The sequence below is a fragment of the Hemicordylus capensis genome, chromosome 3 (assembly GCF_027244095.1).
Source record: "Hemicordylus capensis ecotype Gifberg chromosome 3, rHemCap1.1.pri, whole genome shotgun sequence".
Taxonomy (NCBI): Eukaryota; Metazoa; Chordata; class Lepidosauria; order Squamata; family Cordylidae; genus Hemicordylus; species Hemicordylus capensis.
Genome location: NC_069659.1, coordinates 1,701,755 through 1,719,745, shown reverse-complemented (window position 1 = coordinate 1,719,745; position 17,991 = coordinate 1,701,755). Strand labels below are relative to the sequence as shown.

The 17,991-nt window shown below is 45.8% G+C and overlaps 2 protein-coding genes across 2 annotated transcripts; both read right to left on the bottom strand.

The window, feature by feature from the left end:
• Nucleotides 1-5,898: 5,898 nt before the first annotated feature.
• Nucleotides 5,899-6,843, bottom strand: LOC128351217 (olfactory receptor 51H1-like). The gene has a single exon (XM_053310543.1). The coding sequence runs from the start codon at nt 6,841-6,843 to the stop codon at nt 5,899-5,901; it is 945 nt and encodes a 314-aa protein (XP_053166518.1).
• An 8,061-nt stretch (nt 6,844-14,904) lies between these two features.
• LOC128349531 (olfactory receptor 51H1-like) lies at nt 14,905-17,651 on the bottom strand. The gene is made up of 2 exons (XM_053305965.1): nt 16,725-17,651; nt 14,905-15,036 (listed from the first exon to the last, which is right to left on the bottom strand). The coding sequence occupies exons 1-2, from the start codon at nt 17,649-17,651 to the stop codon at nt 14,905-14,907; spliced, it is 1,059 nt and encodes a 352-aa protein (XP_053161940.1).
• Nucleotides 17,652-17,991: the final 340 nt, after the last annotated feature.

Here is a 17,991-nt window from a genome sequence, read left to right as displayed (position 1 = left end):
GTGAGATGCTTCTAGGGCAGTTCACACAGTGGTGCCGTTAAGGCTGGGCTTTTGGGTCCAGAGACCCCCATAGGCCTCCACCCCATCCCTAGTGTGTGTGTGGTACCCTGGCTTGTCTGTGGAGCAGCACAGAGAGTGCCTGGAAAAGTCCTCACCCTGAGCCACAGAGCCGACTTCTTCTTTCTCCCTTTCTTGCCAGGGAATCTGTTCAGGCTGAAAGGCACCAATTTGCCTGGAGGCTTGACACACAGGGCTTCTGCCCTGAATCTCCTTTGAGGAGAGGATGTGAGATCACACACCAGCCAAACTTACCCTGAAGTCCCGTCAAGATCCTTGGACCCACTCCACACAAAAGTCAGGCTCTGTCTTGCAAATTCTAGCTTATCTCAAGGTATTTCCAGGTTTTAAAAATGCTGGTTTTAAGCTACATTTTCTGAAAACGCTGGAGCAAATGGGAGAGGCACTGACATAGAATCATTAGCATGATAAGAAGGATACTCTCTTTACAAATGCAGATCTATCTCTGTAGGGAGCTCCCCCTCATTGGCTAGAAGGAAAACACTGGTGCCTGCCATGTGGACTTGTTTCAAAAGAAAACAGAGCAGAGGGGAGGGGCTGCTTCCCTCAGTGCCACAAGAGTAGTTCAAAGTGGCTTCGCTCAACATTTACCCCTGAAGCCTGAAGCCAAGTGCAAATAACTCCCTGGTGAGCCATGGATCAGAGCCTGGGCCAGGGACTCCCCCCACAGCCGAGCTGAACTACAACTCTGAGGTTCCCCTTTGGTGCCTTGAAGGGCTAGGATCTGGAAAGGCTTCTGCAGAACTTTCTTATATTTGTGGCTGCAACCCGCATGTTATAGGCTAGGACCGGCGTCCTGGGCAGGGCGGTGATCATTGAATGCGGTGGAAGGCTCACCATAAGCTTCTGCTAACCCCTGCTAACTTGGCAAAGAGTCACCTTTTAATGTGGTGATTCTCTTTATTGAGCAGGGGGAGAGTAACTGGCCCTATCCACCCCCAGCACAGCATCCCTCCAGTGACTGTTGATGGTGTCTATCTTGTGTTTCTTTTTAGATTGGGAGCCCTCTGGGGACAGGGAGCCATCTTATTTATTTGTTGTTTCTCTGTATAAACTGCCCCGAGACTGCAAGGTTACTGGAAGGTTACTGGACCTGTAAAAAAAGAAAGCAGTATATCACCTAAATGGAAGATTAGATTAGAAAATAAAATCTCCAGGCTTAGATCAGATGCTAGTAAATTGAAAGATATGAAAGACAAGAAGCTGAAGAATGAAAACACCAAAAAGTCTCTGATCCAAAAATACCACCTAGATTCAAGGAGAATTAGAGAAGTCCTGGAAATAATAAAGCAGCAAATAACAGCAGTGTCAAAGAAGATTAGCAGATATGAAGCCAGAATTACACAACACAGGCAGAATCTCCAATTCCAGTCGAATCAGAGACGTTTCTACCAAAGCATAGAAGGAGAAACTGAAAGAAACAGAGAAACACTAAATAAAGAAGAAACAGTGCAATTCTGGGGGAAATTATGGGACAATCCAATAGATTATAATAAAAAAGCAGGCTGGATGAAAGAGGTCAAAAAATGTAACCAACAAATGCAAGCTCTAATAATAACACCAGAATTAATAAGTGAAAGAGCAAAGAAAATTAAAAATTGGACTGCCCCAGGCGACGATGAAATGCATGGCTTTTGGCTCAAACACCTAACAAGCCTTCATAAACAACTATCAAAACAGTTCAATCACATTTTGCAAGGAGGTGATATTGAACAATGGCTAACAACTGGGAAAACTCATCTCACCATGAAAGACCCAGCAAAAGGTGCAGTTCCAAGTAATTATAGACCGATCACCTGCCTGCCAACCATGTTCAAATTATTAACTGGAATAATAGCAGGTGAAATGATGCAACACTTATTAACTAACAAACAGCTTCCAGTTGAACAGAAAGGAAATTGCCCGAACACCAGAGGCACAAAAGACCAGCTGCTGATTGACAAAATGATTTTAGAAAACTGCAAGAGAAGAAAAACCAATCTAAGTGTTGCATGGATTGACTACAAGAAAGCCTTTGATTCATTGCCTCACACATGGATACTAAAATGTTTAGAAACAACTGGTGTCAGCAAAAACATTCAGATATTTATAAAAAAAGCAATGAGCATGTGGAGTACAGAGTTAACTATCAATGGCGAGACACTTGGACAGGTTAGCATTAGAAGAGGCATTTCCCAAGGGGACTCACTGTCCCCTCTATTGTTTGTAATCGCCATGATCCCACTTTCACAAATACTCAACAAAACTGGCCTCGGATACCAAACATCTAAAACATCAAGTTAAATCAACCATCTGCTGTACATGGACGATCTGAAGTTGTATGGAAAGTCCCAGTCAGAAATTGAATCACTGCTAAACACTGTCCGTATATTCAGTAGCGATATAGCAATGGAGTTTGGACTAGACAAGTGTGCTGCATTAATAATGAACAGAGGGAAAATAAGAAAAACAGAAGGAATAGAACTGCCCAATGGAAGCAAGATCAAGAACCTGGAAGAGAAAGAACATTACAAATACTTGGGCATTCTCCAGGCTGATAACATCGCACACACTGAAGTTAAAATAAAAATTGGAAGTGAATACATCAGGAGAGTTAGAAAAATCCTCAAGTCCAAACTCAATGGCGGGAACACCATACAAGCCATAAACACCTGGGCTATACCTGTTATTAGATACACTACAGGAATAATAGACTGGACCCAGGCAGAGCTAAAGATGCTAGATCGTAAGACCAGGAAAATAATGACCATCAATCATGCTCTGCACCCCTGCAGTGATGTCGATAGGCTCTACCTCCCTCGCAGCTCAGGTGGAAGAGGAATGCTGCAAGTCCATCAAACAGTAGAGGAGGAGGAAAGAGGCCTTGAAGAATATATCAAGGACAGTGAAGAAGATGCACTTCAGATGGTCAATAACATGAAACTATTCAACACCAATGAAACAAAGCAGGCCTACAAGAAAGAACAAGTCAAGAACCGAGCAGAAAAATGGAAAAATAAGCCCCTGCATGGTCAATATTTGCACAATATAACTGGAAAATCAGACATCACCAAGACCTGACAATGGCTTAAGAATGGCAACTTGAAGAAAGAAACAGAGGGTTTAATACTGGATGCACAAGAACAGGCACTAAGAACAAATGCAATAAGAGCAAAAGTCGAAAAATCCACAACAAACAGCAAGTGCTGCCTTTGTAAAGAAGCAGATGAAACAGTGGACCACCTAATCAGCTGTTGTAAAAAGATCGCACAGACTGACTACAAACAAAGGCAGGACAAGGTAGCAGGGATGATACACTGGAACATCTGCAAAAAATACAAACTACCTGTAGCCAAACATTGGTGGGACCATAAAATTGAACAAGTGGTAGAAAATGAAGATGTAAAAATATTATGGTACTTCCGACTACAAACAGACAAACATCTGCCACACAATACACCAGATATAACTGTAGTCGAGAAGAAAGAAAAACAAGTCAAAATAATCGACATAGCAATACCAGGGGATAGCAGAATAGAAGAAAAAGAGATAGAAAAAATCACCAAATACAAAGATCTACAAATTGAAATTGAAAGGCTGTGGGAGAAAAAGACCAAAATAATCCCAGTGGTCATTGGCGCCCTGGGTGCAGTCCCAAAAGACCTTGAAGAGCACCTCAACACCAGAGGGGCCACAGAAATCACCATCAGCCAATTACAAAAAGCAACTTTACTGGGAACAGCCTATATTCTGTGATTATATTTATAATAATAACAACAACAATATTGATAATAAAATTCAGCCATCCCAGGTCCTTGGGAAGGACTCAATGTCTGGATAAAACAAACCAGTCAATAACACCTGTCTGACTGTGTAAACAAGAAATAATAATAATGAGGAGGAGGAGGAGGAGGAGGAGGAGGAGCTGCAACCTGGAGTTTAGTTGGCCTTGAGTTTACTATGGCTGCTGCTACTACTACTATTTATATACCACTTTTCAATAAAAACGGTTCCAAATCGGTTTACATAGACTAATGAATGAATGAATGAATGAATGAATGAATGAATGAATGAATGAATCAAATGGCCCCTGTCCCCAAAGGGCTCTGAATCTAAAAAGAAACATAAGGTAGACACCAGCAACAGCCACTGGAGGGATGGTGTGCCAGGGATGGAGAGGGCCAGTTGCTCTCCCCCTGCTAAACAAAGTGAATCACCACTATAACAAGGTGCCTCTTTGCCCAGTTAGCAGGGGATGAGACTTTAGCTGGCCAGACAACCCTTTCTTCATGGTCATCTTATTGATGACTGATCTATTAATTTTATATATATATATATATATATATATATATATATATATATATACATATATACATACACACACACACACACACACACACACACACACACACACACACTGTATATATATAAATTTATTTTTCTATATAAACGGCTTTGAGCACTTTTATTGAGAAGGGGGTCCCCGTATCAAGGGAGGCTCCCCCATCAGGCTATCAGGTCCAGAGTCTGGCATTCCTTCATGGCACAACAGAGTTTACATGAGCAACATGAGGGCAGGAGCCTCTGGCCCTAATTGGGAAGCTGGCAGCGCTCCAGAGTTCCAACCCTGTCTTGGTGAAGAAGCAGGCAGCCAAAGGGCAAGAGGGCACCTGCCCAGATGCCGTCTCCAGCTTCTGGGTGAGGCAAGTGAGAGGACCCCCCCCCTACCCAAACCAGCAACCTGCCTCCGGCCTTGTTTTATCTCACACACCATTGAAAACCGGGAGCTCCTCAGTTAGGGTGGGAGGCTTCTCCTCCGCTCATGTTGATCGTGAGAACTGCCCTGCTATTTAGAATGAGATCAGATTCTCAGGTCAGAACACAGCAGTTTACTTTAAGAAAAAACAGGTTCACGAAGTAACACACTGAAGCGATTCCCATGATCAGTAGAGAGCGGGCGAAGGGAGCCTAGCCCACTTTCTACTGATCGTGGGAACCACCGGGCTCGCAGTTGAGCCCAGTGGTTCCAGGGCAGCTATCCCACCTAATTCCCCCTCCCGTTAAATGAGATTAACAGAGCGAGTGCTCCGTTAACCTCATTTTTTTGCTCGTGTGCTGCCACAGTGTGCGGTGACACACACTGTCTGAGATCAGATCCCCGACTGAGAGGCTGCAGCCAGCCTCCCGGCCTCAGGGGTCTCTCCAGAATGCCCTGTGCACTTGCGTGGGGCATCCTGGTATTTCTGGGGGCCACACGGCCCCTGATCCCTGCAGACCCCACCAACTCCATAACGGAGCCAGTAGTCGTGTGGGTGGCCGATCCAGCTGCCCAGGGCTGCAGGCATGATCGTCTGCGGGGGAAGCGAGCTAAGCCTGCTGTTCCCACAGACTCGCCAGAAGCTCTTCTCACTGATTGTGAGACGAGCTTCAGAGAATTGCATTCAGGGAAATGAACAAAGAAAATGCAGGTCCTAACTGCTTCTGAGGTTTGCTTTGACTGTAGGTGGCACCAGAGTGCAAAGGCAGTAAGGATGTGTTGGGAGTCAGCAGCAGCCAGCAGAAGGTGCAGTGTGGAATCTGTGGAGCCCATCTCCTGCTAAGAGCAGCAGAAGACCCTTTAGTGAAATGCTTGGATACCCCTGTAAAAGGAACTTGCTGCAGAACTGAGGCAAACCTGCTGTATGTTGTAGGGCAAGGTGAAATAATCCACCAACAGTAGCTATGTGCATGTTTGCTACTTAGGTGGGATGGCAGGATGAATTATTTTAATTCTGTCAGACCTTTTCCCTAACCTATTGGTTTCACAGAAGTCCACTTAACCCATTATCACTGGAAGAAATGTCAACTCCTGATTTTCCTTCTCTGGAGGATCTTGCATATCCTTTGCTGAATCCGCTGGGTTTTGACGCTGTACACAATGGGATTAAGAAGTGGTGGGACCACAATATAGACGTTGGCCATCATCATATGAACGATGGGAGAGAGGTGTCTTCCAAATCGATGTACCACTGTGACACCATAGAAAATCAAGATGGCACAGATGTGGGAGACACAAGTGTTCAGAGCTTTGAGGCGCTCCTTGTGGGAGGCGATGCTCAAGATGGTCTTCAGGATTAGCACGTAGGACAAAAGAATAATCACAACATCTAAGCCCAATGTGCAAATGACTATAATCAAGCCATACAACATGTTGACTCTGATATCTGCACAGGCCAACTTCATGGCATCTGGGTGAAGACAGTATGAGTGAGAGAGCACGTTGGATCTGCAGAAGGGCAGCCGTTTGATAAGGAAAGGGATGGGGAAGATGAGAGAGAACCCTCTAGAGAAGATGCCTATCCCTATTTTCCCAATTACTGAATTTTTGAGAACTGAGGTGTACCTGAGAGGGTCACGAATGGCAATGAAGCGGTCAAAGGCCATGGCCACTAGGATGCCGGACTCTACCCATTGAAATGTATGGATGAAGAACATCTGGGTGATGCACACATTGAAGGAGATTTCCCTGGAGTCAAACCAATAAACACTCAGCATGGTTGGCATGGTGGAGATGGTGAGGCCCAGATCTGAGCAGGCCAGGATGGAGAGGAAGATGTACATGGGCTCATGGAGGCTTTGCTCGGTCTTGATGACAAAGAGGATTGTGATGTTTCCCAGGAGAGTCAGGATGTAGAGCACACTCAGTGGGAAAGCCATCCAAGAGTTGTATCCCTGCATCCCAGGAATGCCAATGAGGACAAAGGTTTGTTGGTTCTTCACAATGCTGCCATTGATGATGGTCGACATGATTCCCCAAGGACTTCTGCAACAGCAATACCAAGAAATTGTAAAATTGGTGTGAACATGTGATATTACGTTTTGTAAAGCATCCATTATCATTCTAAATAGGGACTAAATGACATAATTCAGTCCAACTGACTTGTATGCATTGCAGTTTAACTCATAAAAGGGAGATTAGTCCTGCACACTCTTTCCCTTCTCATGCTGCAGTGCCCAAATGAATCCCCATGCCTGATAGAAAGATTAAGCCTTTTTTCTTCAGCCCACTGTTTTGAAAACCGGTATGGTGCTGCTTATTGGACAATTTTTTTAAAAAATAGAATTTTTGGTTTTATTAGTAATAGAAATAAGACCGGTTACATCTCTGAGGTTGTCATAATAATACATGAATTAGAGCAATGACTCATCCACAGCAAGGAAAGCAAAAGAAAAGGAAAAAAAGACTTGTGCAGAGTAATAATATTTAAGTATACCTGAATGAGTTAAGATAATCTGTAAGAAATGGGGGTACATCTAAAAAACTAAATCCAATCATCAGAGAAAAAAATGAACCTCAAACCTCCCATAGAACTCTCACCTTGGCCTCAAAAGAACAATTTAAAACAATTTAAAGCCCACTTTTGTATGTTGTATCAAAAACCAGCCATCAAAGTCAGTGGTAGCACTGACTTTGAACAGTAACTCCAGACTTTGGATACTCCGGTGTAGGCCCCTGTAACACATGCAGAGGTGGAGAGGCGGATTAGTTCATTCCCTTCTGGGAAAGCCCCTGGAATTGACAGTATCACTTTAGAGGCTCTTAAAGCAAATATGACTAGGAGTGTGCACGGACTGGTCCGGGGCCATGCAAAAGGTCTCCGGGCTGGGCTGGAATTCAGCCAGTCTGGCGGTTCGGTGGGGGGGGGGAGTGTGTCTTTAAGGGTGGGGGGTTAGGAACATAGGAAACTGCCATATACTGAGTCAGACCATTGGTCCATCTAGCTCAGTATTGTCTACACAGGCTGGCAGCGGCTTCTCCAAGGTAGCAGGCAGGAGTCGCTCTCAACCCGATCTTGGAGATGCTGCCAGGGAGGGAACTTGAAACCTTCTGCTCTTCCCAGAGAGCGGCTTCATCCCATGAGGGGAATATCTTGCAGTGCTCACACATCAAGTCTCCCATTTATATGCAACCAGGGAAGACCCTGCTTAGCTATGGGGACAAGTCATGCTTGCTGCCACAAGACCAGCTCCCCCCCCCCCGCTCTTCCCCCCCACCGCTGCTGGACTTTTCTAAAACGTTCTTGGGGCAGCAGAGTTCCTCCTTGCGGCCCCTGCCCCCATCGTTGTCTTCCTTCCGACAAGTAGAAAAAGCTGGCGCCACGAATGTGCCCCTCGCGGCATAATGGGGCAGGGGTGGTAGGGAGGAACTCTACCGCCCCAAGAACATTCTGGAAAAGTCCAGTGGCGGGGGGTGGGTGGAAGAGCGGCGGGGGGGGGTTAAGTACTACCCCCCACCCTTAAAGACACACTCCCCCCAGTGCCGGACCACGCCTCCGTGGTTCCGTGCACATCCCTAAATATGTCCTGGTGGGTCCCGCTCCTTTCCTTTCTCTTCATGGCTATAGATGTAGCAGTGTTAATACCAAATGAGTGGAAAGTAGCTATAGTGGTCCCAATCTATAAAAAAGGACTTAGGAGCAATCCAAAAAACTATCGTCCAATCAGCTTGCTAAGCATAATTAGCAAAATATATGCTAAACATCTGTACTTAAAGCTAATAGATTGGCTTGAGGAAAGGGATATCCTGTCTCTAGAGCAGGCGGGCTTTAGAGAAGGAAGATCCACTCTGGATCATGCCCTGGTTCTTCAGTTCCTGTCGGCTAAGTATTCAATGAAGCCACATAGAGGACTTTTTGCAGCCTTTGTTGATTTAAAATCAGCGTTCGACCTTATCCCCCAAGAAAGACTCTGGAAAAGACTTTGGGATTTGAGTATCGAGAAAAGACTGCTCTTGTTAATTTGTTAATATATTCTGGTTCCACTCTAAAGGTACGTTACAACTTCCAAGGGGCTTTGACTGCTGCAATCCCCTCAGATAGAGGGGTCCGCCAAGGATGTATACTGGCCTCTACGCTATTTAACCTTTATATAAATTCTATAGTTTCTTTTATTTCCTCACCTTCCACGCATCCTCCTAAGATCGCGAATAGACACATCTCCATTTTATTATATGCGGATGATATGGCGATTCTTTCGCTAACACCAATTGGCCTAAAGTGTGCTTTCCTTTCGTTAGATAAATACTGTACACAGGAGAACTTGGAGATTAATTGTCAAAAGACAAAAGTTATGGTTTTTGCAAACCGGCCCAGAGGGCATCAGTGGTCAATAAGCTCACATAGGATAGAGCAGGTTAAGTCCTTTAGGTATTTAGGCGTTCTATTTCATTCTTCCTGTTCACGTAAACCTCACCTCGATTTGACAATTTTAAAGGCCAAACCAGTAGTTAAATCAATACGCTCTTATTATTATCCTAAGGGTGCATCCTATTTTCCGGCCGTGGTCAAACTAGTCTCAGCAAAGGTTTTGCCTCAACATTTTTATGCAGCTCAGTTGGGCATAGTTAAAAATCTTGATCCATTGGAGGCACTGCAGTCTAGATTTTTAAGAGCTGTACTGGCTGTTCCCAGATGTGCCCCCACGGTGGCTCTGAGGTCGGAATGGTTAGGCTTCAGACATGCTTATGGAGAGTCATTATCCTTTACTGGTTAAAAATTTATTTTTTGCACGAGGGTCTGGTTGCTTTCATAAAACAGGACTCCTTTAAATTTAGATGACACACTGAGGCCATTGATAAGCTGGCCTGCTGTGAATACTCCTTAGAGGCCATACAGGAGCTTGGTTATGACAGAGCTTGTAACCAAATTATTCAATGCCTAATTGAGTTGCAATATGAAATTTCCCAGATATCTAAAAGCTCGTTCTTGGGTGACCAACTGAGTGGATTTAATTTGGCCCTCTATCTCCAGGTAGTCTCGATTCCTGAATATAGACGAGCCATGACGCTGGCCAGGTTAGATGTTCTTCTGTCTGCAGTTCTGTTCGGCAGATATGCAGGAATCAAAGATCTACAAATTGAAATTGAAAGGCTGTGGGAGAAAAAGACCAAAATAATCCCAGTGGTAATTGCCGCCCTAGGTGCAATTCCAAAAGACCTTGAAGAGCACCTCAACACCATAGGGGCCACAGAAATCAACACCAATCAATTACAAAAAGCAACTTTACGGGGAACAGCCTATATTCTGAGTTGTAACCCGCCCAGAGACGTAAGTTTGGGGCAGTGCAAAAAAAAGGATGGATAGATAGATAGATAGATAATCTGCTTCAATATCTATAACAACAGCAACAACATTGACAATAAAATTCAGCCATCCCAGGTCATTTGGAAGGACTCGATGTCTGGATAAAACAAACCAGTCAATAACACCTGTCGGACTGTGTAAATAAATACCGGTAAATAAAAATAAAATAATGGTCCATTTAGCCTGTTAGTATACTTTACTTAGCACACCGGTTAGACCCCTGCTCAGATTCCTTCCCTTCAAGAGCTGAGACTAGAACAAAAAGTGCTACTGGGGCCTTTCCACAAAAGCACCAAACACCAGGCTTTGGCATTTTCATAGCACATTGGCTGATGAAGAGCGCTGTGTAATTCAGCAGCTTGCATTCTTTTTCAGTAATGGATGTGAGTCCAAGGGCACTTGGTCTACTTTGTATCTCAAAGAGTTGCTCACACTTACCTGAGTCTCCTGTCAGCCTGGTGTGATAGCGACCTGGTCTTTGCCATTCCAGGAGAAATTCTGCCTGTGCTTTTGACAAGACTGGTGCTCTGGTCAAAAGGTGCTGTGCTTTTCTCCAGAAGGGAGGCTGCCCCAAATCCAGCCCAGTGGGAGGACAAGGGACCTTCATCTCTGCAGCAATTAATAGGGACTCTCTGAGGATCCTTTGCAAGGGCCTGGAGTCCTGGCCTCCAGTGGGACTGTGGAGATCCCTTGGGTGCTCGTCTCTTGCACAAACACAGAGAAGGCGGCAGCAGCAGCCAATGTCACTAGCAGCTCTGTGTATTGAGGTCGTCCCAGGTTCAATCCCTGGCAGCAGCATCTCCAGGGAGGGCTGGGAAAGACTCCTGCTTGAAAGTTTGGAGAGCCGCTGCCAGTCAGTGTAAACATAAACAATTGTTGGGAAATGGTTGCTGTGAGAAAGAAAGAAAGAAAGAAAGAAAGAAAGAAAGAAAGAAAGAAAGAAAGAAAGAAGGGAGGCAGGGAGGGACTACATAATAGTGGCACCTGGAAGGTGATATGTTGAAGCCCTGAACCCATGACTGCAGCCCATGCCATGGATGTATAGAGATGCATGCACATATGCATTCATTTATCATGCACGTATGCATTTAATTATGTAATAAGTCAATAATGTACTCAGGGTTTTTTTAAAAAAAAATCATTAAAACTCACAACAGAAAGAGAAAAAAACCACACCAAGGAGAGCCCAACAATGAGCAATTGAGTAAATCAATTCACCTACCTTGGATGCTAGGGCTGACAAAAAATAATGACCTGCTCTTTGCCCCTTCCTAAAGTTGGCAAGAGGAGGCTGAGGAGAGGGGAGGAGGCTTCTCCACCCTGAGTGCTGCCCATGGGGAGACCCCTCCCCAGTGCCTGCCAACCTAGCCTCAGCTTGGAGAGGCAGCCTTGCTAGAGCTGAGAGGGTGTCCTGGCTGTGCCCGTTACCACTGTTCGGCAGGGTGCTATCCAGATTACCTGCTACAACTGTGGTAAAATGCTTCGGCATGGCAGGATTGAATTGAAAATGGTCCCCAGAATCTACAAAGGGAAAATTTCCCTACAACAGGAAAATACAGCTACATTTTTCAATGGACATACAACATTGTAGCACTAAATCGCAGCGATGAAATCTGAAAGAAGGCACTGGAAATGTGAACAGCACTCTGCTGACAGTGTAGGGACTGTGGTGTCACAGTACGGAAGCACACTTAGCAGATATGTTGTGACATTGTTGTAGGGGTTAATCTGGAAAGCACCCAGATATAGCTAAAACAAGACTTTACTCAAAACAAGATGAAAAATTTGTGTTCATTTGGAGTCTTTTTTATCAATTTCTGGAATAACAAGATAGTGTTCAAGCTTTGCACCTGGATCAATGAAGCCAAGAGACAATATTAATTGGTAAATAAGGGCCACAACTTTATTGAAACTTCAGTTAACAAGCAGAAGGGGATTGCTGACTCTCCACCCACCTACAGTGCGGTAACTATAGGCATGCCACCAGTGGTGCAAGCCTAACCTAAAGACACCATGGGCAAAAACACCTGGGCTCCAGGCAGCCCCATTGCCTTATGGTGGAGGCTGCCCTTCTTAGCTGATTGTCGTGAACTGCTAGCCCGGCTAACCCTACAGGATTTACAAGCCCCTGAGAGAGTAAATAGAAAGCAGCAACAAAACTGGATGAAGGAAAATAAAAGGCTGGCAAATAAAACAGTAAATGAATAAATTCCCCTGAACTGAAACTAGGTACCCCCCTCTAACAATAACTGAGTAATAATAAGTGGAAGAAAAAAACAAAACAAGGAATGAAACAAGCAAAGGACACAGAACAAGGAATTAAGGGAACTATACAGGGAAGTACAGACAAGACAAACTGGAACACGGAAAAGATATAATTCCAAGAGCACAGTATCTGCTGCCAGCAAAGTTGCAAACAGCAACTCAGCCATGAGAGACTGTTGAATATATAAGGCTCAACAGAACCAGGAACCAATCAGGCTTCCCTGACTCAGCAGTTTGGCTTTCTTCCCTGTTATCTCCTGCACCTGCGTGAGTCCCTCTGAGCCTGTCTCTTGATACGTCGTCTCAATATATGTGGAATCCCAGGCTCTTCCTCGTCAGAAATCAAGTCTGGCAGCTGTTGAGAACCCTCAGCTCCAGAGTCTGGTTTCTCTGCCAAATCTTGCTGCTGTGGCTCACTAGCAGGCGAGTCTTCTTGCTCTGAGTCTTCTGATTCCGAAGTCTGAGCCATGACACTGATCTAAGGTCAGGCCTTTAGTCCATAGCCTCACCCCTGCCTGAAGCCTCAGAGCTTTTCCTAGAGGTGATGCTTGACAGAGCAGAGTGATTCAAGTCACAGCTCCCTGAGCATCGAGGGACTGACCCAAGCTCCTCTATTGCCAAGCGCCATGCCTAAGGTCCTCGTCAGTCCTACTCTCCTGTTACAACCTGCACTGGAACTGCCATTGTGACCGTGAAAACCCCAAATGAACGAACTGGGAGGTACAGTATGAGGCAGGCGCAAAGGGGCATGCACCAAGGCCAGTTAGATGAGAAGCCCAAAGAATCCCTGCCCAGCCCCAAATGGCAACCAGCACAGCCCAACCTGTACCCAGGGACAGGAGGGAGGGGGCTGCTGCTCTGGACTGGACAGAAGGAGCAAAGATGCCGAAGGCTAACTCAGTCCCCTCCAGATCCCAGGAGCCCCAAAAGAAAAACAAAACAAGTGACCTGGCTGGCATGTCAATTTTGTCACCGGTGCTGGCAGAACGAAGTGCAAGATTAAACCAATGTTTTCTGGTTGTGTGTTGAGAGATAAGACCGAGAGCGAGGAATCTCCATGTAGTTTGTCCATCTATGATGAGCACTACGAGGCACTGCAAGGGCACACTGATTATTTTGTAACACTTGCCAAAAGTTTGTTTGGCTATTAATTCCTGAGCAGCCTAGAAACATCTTACGTAAAGAAGTGGAGACAGATGTGAAGAGAGGGGCTGGTCGGGGTTAGGGACCACACACTCTGATGATTTTTCTAACCACTTTGTGGTCCTGGGGATAAAGGTCTAGATTTTCATTGGCTTCCATGGCCTCAGTTTCCCCGTGCGACCTCTGCTGTCAGTGTTAGGGCTCTTTTTGGCAGGGCTCTTGCGAGTTCTTTTCTTCTCCCTGCGGGGAGGCAAGCCGCTCAGAGGAATACCTGGGGAGGGGGATAAGGCTCAGGCTGGAGCAGGAGCTCCTGAGCTGAGTTCTCAACTGGTCTCCATCTTGGCTGCTCCCCACGCCATCAAAGGAGCTGAGCAAACAAGCCGCACAGTGCAGTTTGCGTGGCGAGCAGCTGGATTTCTTTCATTCGGTGTAATTTAAAACAGTTGACATGCCATTGTGCTTTTTTGTTTTTGTTTCTGTTTGGCTAGTGAATAGTTGTTCTTGACCAGTGATGAATATTTCTGTCTATAATTGTGAAAAATAAAAGTGGACAAACAAACAAAGAACTTCCTCAACCACCGAAAGGGTTTCCTTCCATTGGTTCCGATAAGGACTGCACTTGATGGGTGGCAGATTCAGCACTGGCTCATCCTCAAGTTGCCATCACTGACTGAAGCGATTCCTGGAGACTTTGCCCAACACCCCTCCCCCCATCCTCTCCACACTATTAAGCCATGAACCTCTCCAGGATTGTTTTCAAGAGGGCTGATTCCTGTGGACTCCAGTCCAGACCAGTCCCAGAGGGGTCTTGCAGTTGTGTGGGTTTGTGCAAGAGAGGCCTGGGCAACTTCAGGCACGCTTCCTTCAAAGGCAGATGGAAAGTTGCACAGGATGCCAGCCCAATCACTGAAACACAGCAGGGTGAGAGGAAGGAATACATCCAGAATCCGGGGGAGGCCTGTGGAAATGAGAATGCCTTCAACTTCATAAGGACAGCCCTGCTGGATCAGGCCCAAGGAGGCCCATCTGGTCAAGCATCCTGCAGTGGCCCACCAGACGCCTCTGGGAAGCCCACAGGCAAGAGCTGAGGGCAGGCCCTCTCTCCTGCTGTTGCCCCTTGCAACTGGCATTGAGAAGCATCATGCCTCTGAAGCATTTAAGACTGAACAGGGAGGGAGCCGCATATCAATGGATTTCAAAAGCTCTCCGATCTGCCACTCTTTCATTCAAAGCTTGGAGACAAGCTGCCCCCCCCCGGTGACTGCAGTCCTGCTCTTTGGGCATGGCCACACAATCCACGTCCTGGCCTCCAGGGACGCTACAATGCAGCATGTGATGAGTGCAGGGCCTTGGGGGGGGGGTTCCTCCGTGAGACAGGCACACTAGGTGCCGGCCACTGTGTCCGCTTGGGCTGCCTGCAGCAGGAGGAGACAGACGATCCCAGCAGCAGCCGGCTTGAAGCCAGGAGTCAGAGTCGAGTTAGGCTGTGAGATCCCAGGAGCAATCCCAGCACATCACACGAGCACCCCAGCCCAGGCTAAGCTTGGCGGAGAAGAACGGCAGTTCAGCTCCCATTAGCAGAGCAAAGTCAGCCAAGCAAGAGGTCTGGAGACAGTTCTTGCAGTGTGAAGAACAACAAGGATTTATTTAAAAGTTACAAACAAATAGAAAGAGCCTGTGGCTTATTTTTGCTGCTGCTCATGATGGCTGGAGAGAGAGAGAGAGCGAGAGAGCAAGCACCATGCCTGGGAGAGACAAAATGGAGAGTACAGACTCTGTGAGAATAAAGAGGCGAGGAGCCCTGCACTTTCCATCCATCACCCAAAAGCCACCACCCCCAGTGGTCACTATGAGACTTTGCAGCTGAGAACAGATGCTTCTAAGGTCCCAGTCCTAAGAAGGCTCCTGAGCCTGAGCTAGGCGGCTCTTGGGAACAGCCTTAGGGTGTCTTTGGGCAGTGCAGCACTAGGGATGTGCAAACTGGCTCAACATAGAGCCAGTTCGACGTCAAACCAGCTCGACTTCGGACCGAACACCCCCCAACTGTTCAGGAGTTTGTTATCTTTTTTCTTCTTCTCGTAAATCTTTTTTAAGGCACTTACCCCCTCCGGGGGAGTTGTTGAAGGTGTGTGTGTGGGGGGGGCGGGTTCCCGTGGAGGTTCCCCCTCCCCCCGCCAGCCTCAATGCAGCCCAAACCGGCCTGTTTGGCTGGCTCAGCATGGTGGCCATTTTGGAGAATTCTTTTTAATGGGGGGGGGGGAGAACATGATCCCCTCCAGACCAGAATGGGGGGGATTAAGGGGTGCCAGACCGAACTGAGCCAGCCAGTTCCGTCCACATCCCTATGCAGCTCAGTGTGACTTGAGTAGGCATTGTGAGAATGTTACTTTTGGAGGGGGGAGGGGGAGGTGCTAGCGCCCATGACAATTACGGCTAAGAGTTGCAAAGAGAGCTAGACCAACAAAGGCCTGGACTGTAACTGGAAAATTCAAATATGAAGAATATTTAAATAACGCTTTTCAACAAAAGTTCCAGGGCAGTTTACAATAAAATGGCTCTTTGGACAAAGCTTGCCCAACTTTTTCTCAAAGAGACTGGAGGTGTCCTCATAATTCAAATAATACCACTAATATATAATGTTGATGTAGATTGCCATATATAACTTTGTGTGCCTGTCTGTATAGGCTTTCCCCCTCAAAATATCATTTCTGAAAATAGAGATATTTGTATTTAAAAATCATTGGTTTTCAGAAAAATAACAATTGCTTACTTAAATATATTTGTTATTGAGAAAGCAACATAGATTCCTCCAAAATAACAGTAGTATTGATGGAAGCATTTTTCAGATTGGTTGAAATCAAAAGATTGAGCAGAAAACATCTAAACTGTTAGGAAAGCTCTAGAATTTTTCAAGCCTGGAAATATTTATATTAAGTTATTTTTTCAATGTGGAGCATATTTATTTGAAAGTCATAATTATCACATTTGACAACTGACCCTGACTAAATATTTTTATTTTGTTTCTGGCTGCTTCTTAAGGCCCCACCCCCAGCCCACCGAAACACATTATAGTCCAATTATCCTTGCATTTTACTTAGGATGGAAAATCCTGGTTCTCCTTCCATGGAAAATGTTGTATATCCTTCGTCGAATCTGCTGGGTTTTCACACTATACACAATGGGATTAAGAACTGGTGGGACCACAATGTAGATGTTGGCCAGCATCATATGACAGATGGGAGAGAGGTGTCTTCCAAATCGGTGCACCATAGTGACACCAATCATTGGAACATAGAAAATCAAGATGGCGCAGATGTGGGAGACACAGGTGTTCAGAGCCTTGAGGCGCTCTTTGTGGGAGGCGATGCTTAGAACCATCTTCAGGATCAGGACATACGACACAAGAATGATCACAATATCCAACCCCAATGTGCAAATGACCACAATCAAACCATACAGCATGTTGACTTTGGTGTCTGCACAGGCCAACTTCATTGCATCCTGGTGGAGACAATAGGAATGAGAGAGCACGTTGGATCTGCAGAAGGGCAGCCGTTTAATAAGGAAGGGAGCTGGGAAGCAGATAGCACAGCCTCTGAACAAAACAGCTATTCCTATTTTTCCAATAGCGGAGTTTGGAAGAAGTGTGGTGTATCGCAGGGGATAACATATGGCGATGAAGCGGTCAAAGGCCATGGCCACAAGGATGCCGGACTCTATCCATTGAAAAGAATGGATGAAGAACATCTGGGTAATACAGGTGTTGAATGAAATTTGCTTGGAGTCAAACCAATAAACACTCAACATGGTTGGCATGGTGGTCATAGCAAGCCCCAGATCTGAGCAGGCCAGGATGGAGAGGAAGATGTACATGGGCTCATGGAGGCTTTGCTCAGTCTTGATGACAAAGAGGATTGTGATGTTTCCCAGGAGAGTCAGGACGTAGAGCAGCCCCAGCGGAAAGGCCATCCAAGAGTTGTGCTCCTCCATCCCTGGAATGCCGGTTAGGATAAAGGAGTGGTGGGTCTTCACAATGCTGTCATTGAACCTGTTGATGGCCGACATCATCCAACAAGGACCAACAAGTACAATAAGACTAAGGAATCATCCACGTGGATCCAAGATGTGGCAATAAATGTTCTGTAAGGCATCCATCATCGTTCTGAACAACGAGTAAATGCCCCACCTGAAAAGTTGAACCAGGGCTGAAGTTTTCCAAAACACAGTCATTAAAGAGAGAATATTTCTTCAGACTTCTTCCAGTTTTAGCTTGCACTGGCCAAATATCACACCTTGGTGATCTCAAAGTCAGTCTTGAATTTTATGCATTCTGCATGTGGGCAATTTCCAAAGCCAGAGTAGTGCACCCGGAGCTGAATCTGGAAAACCTTCTCAGATTCGAAAT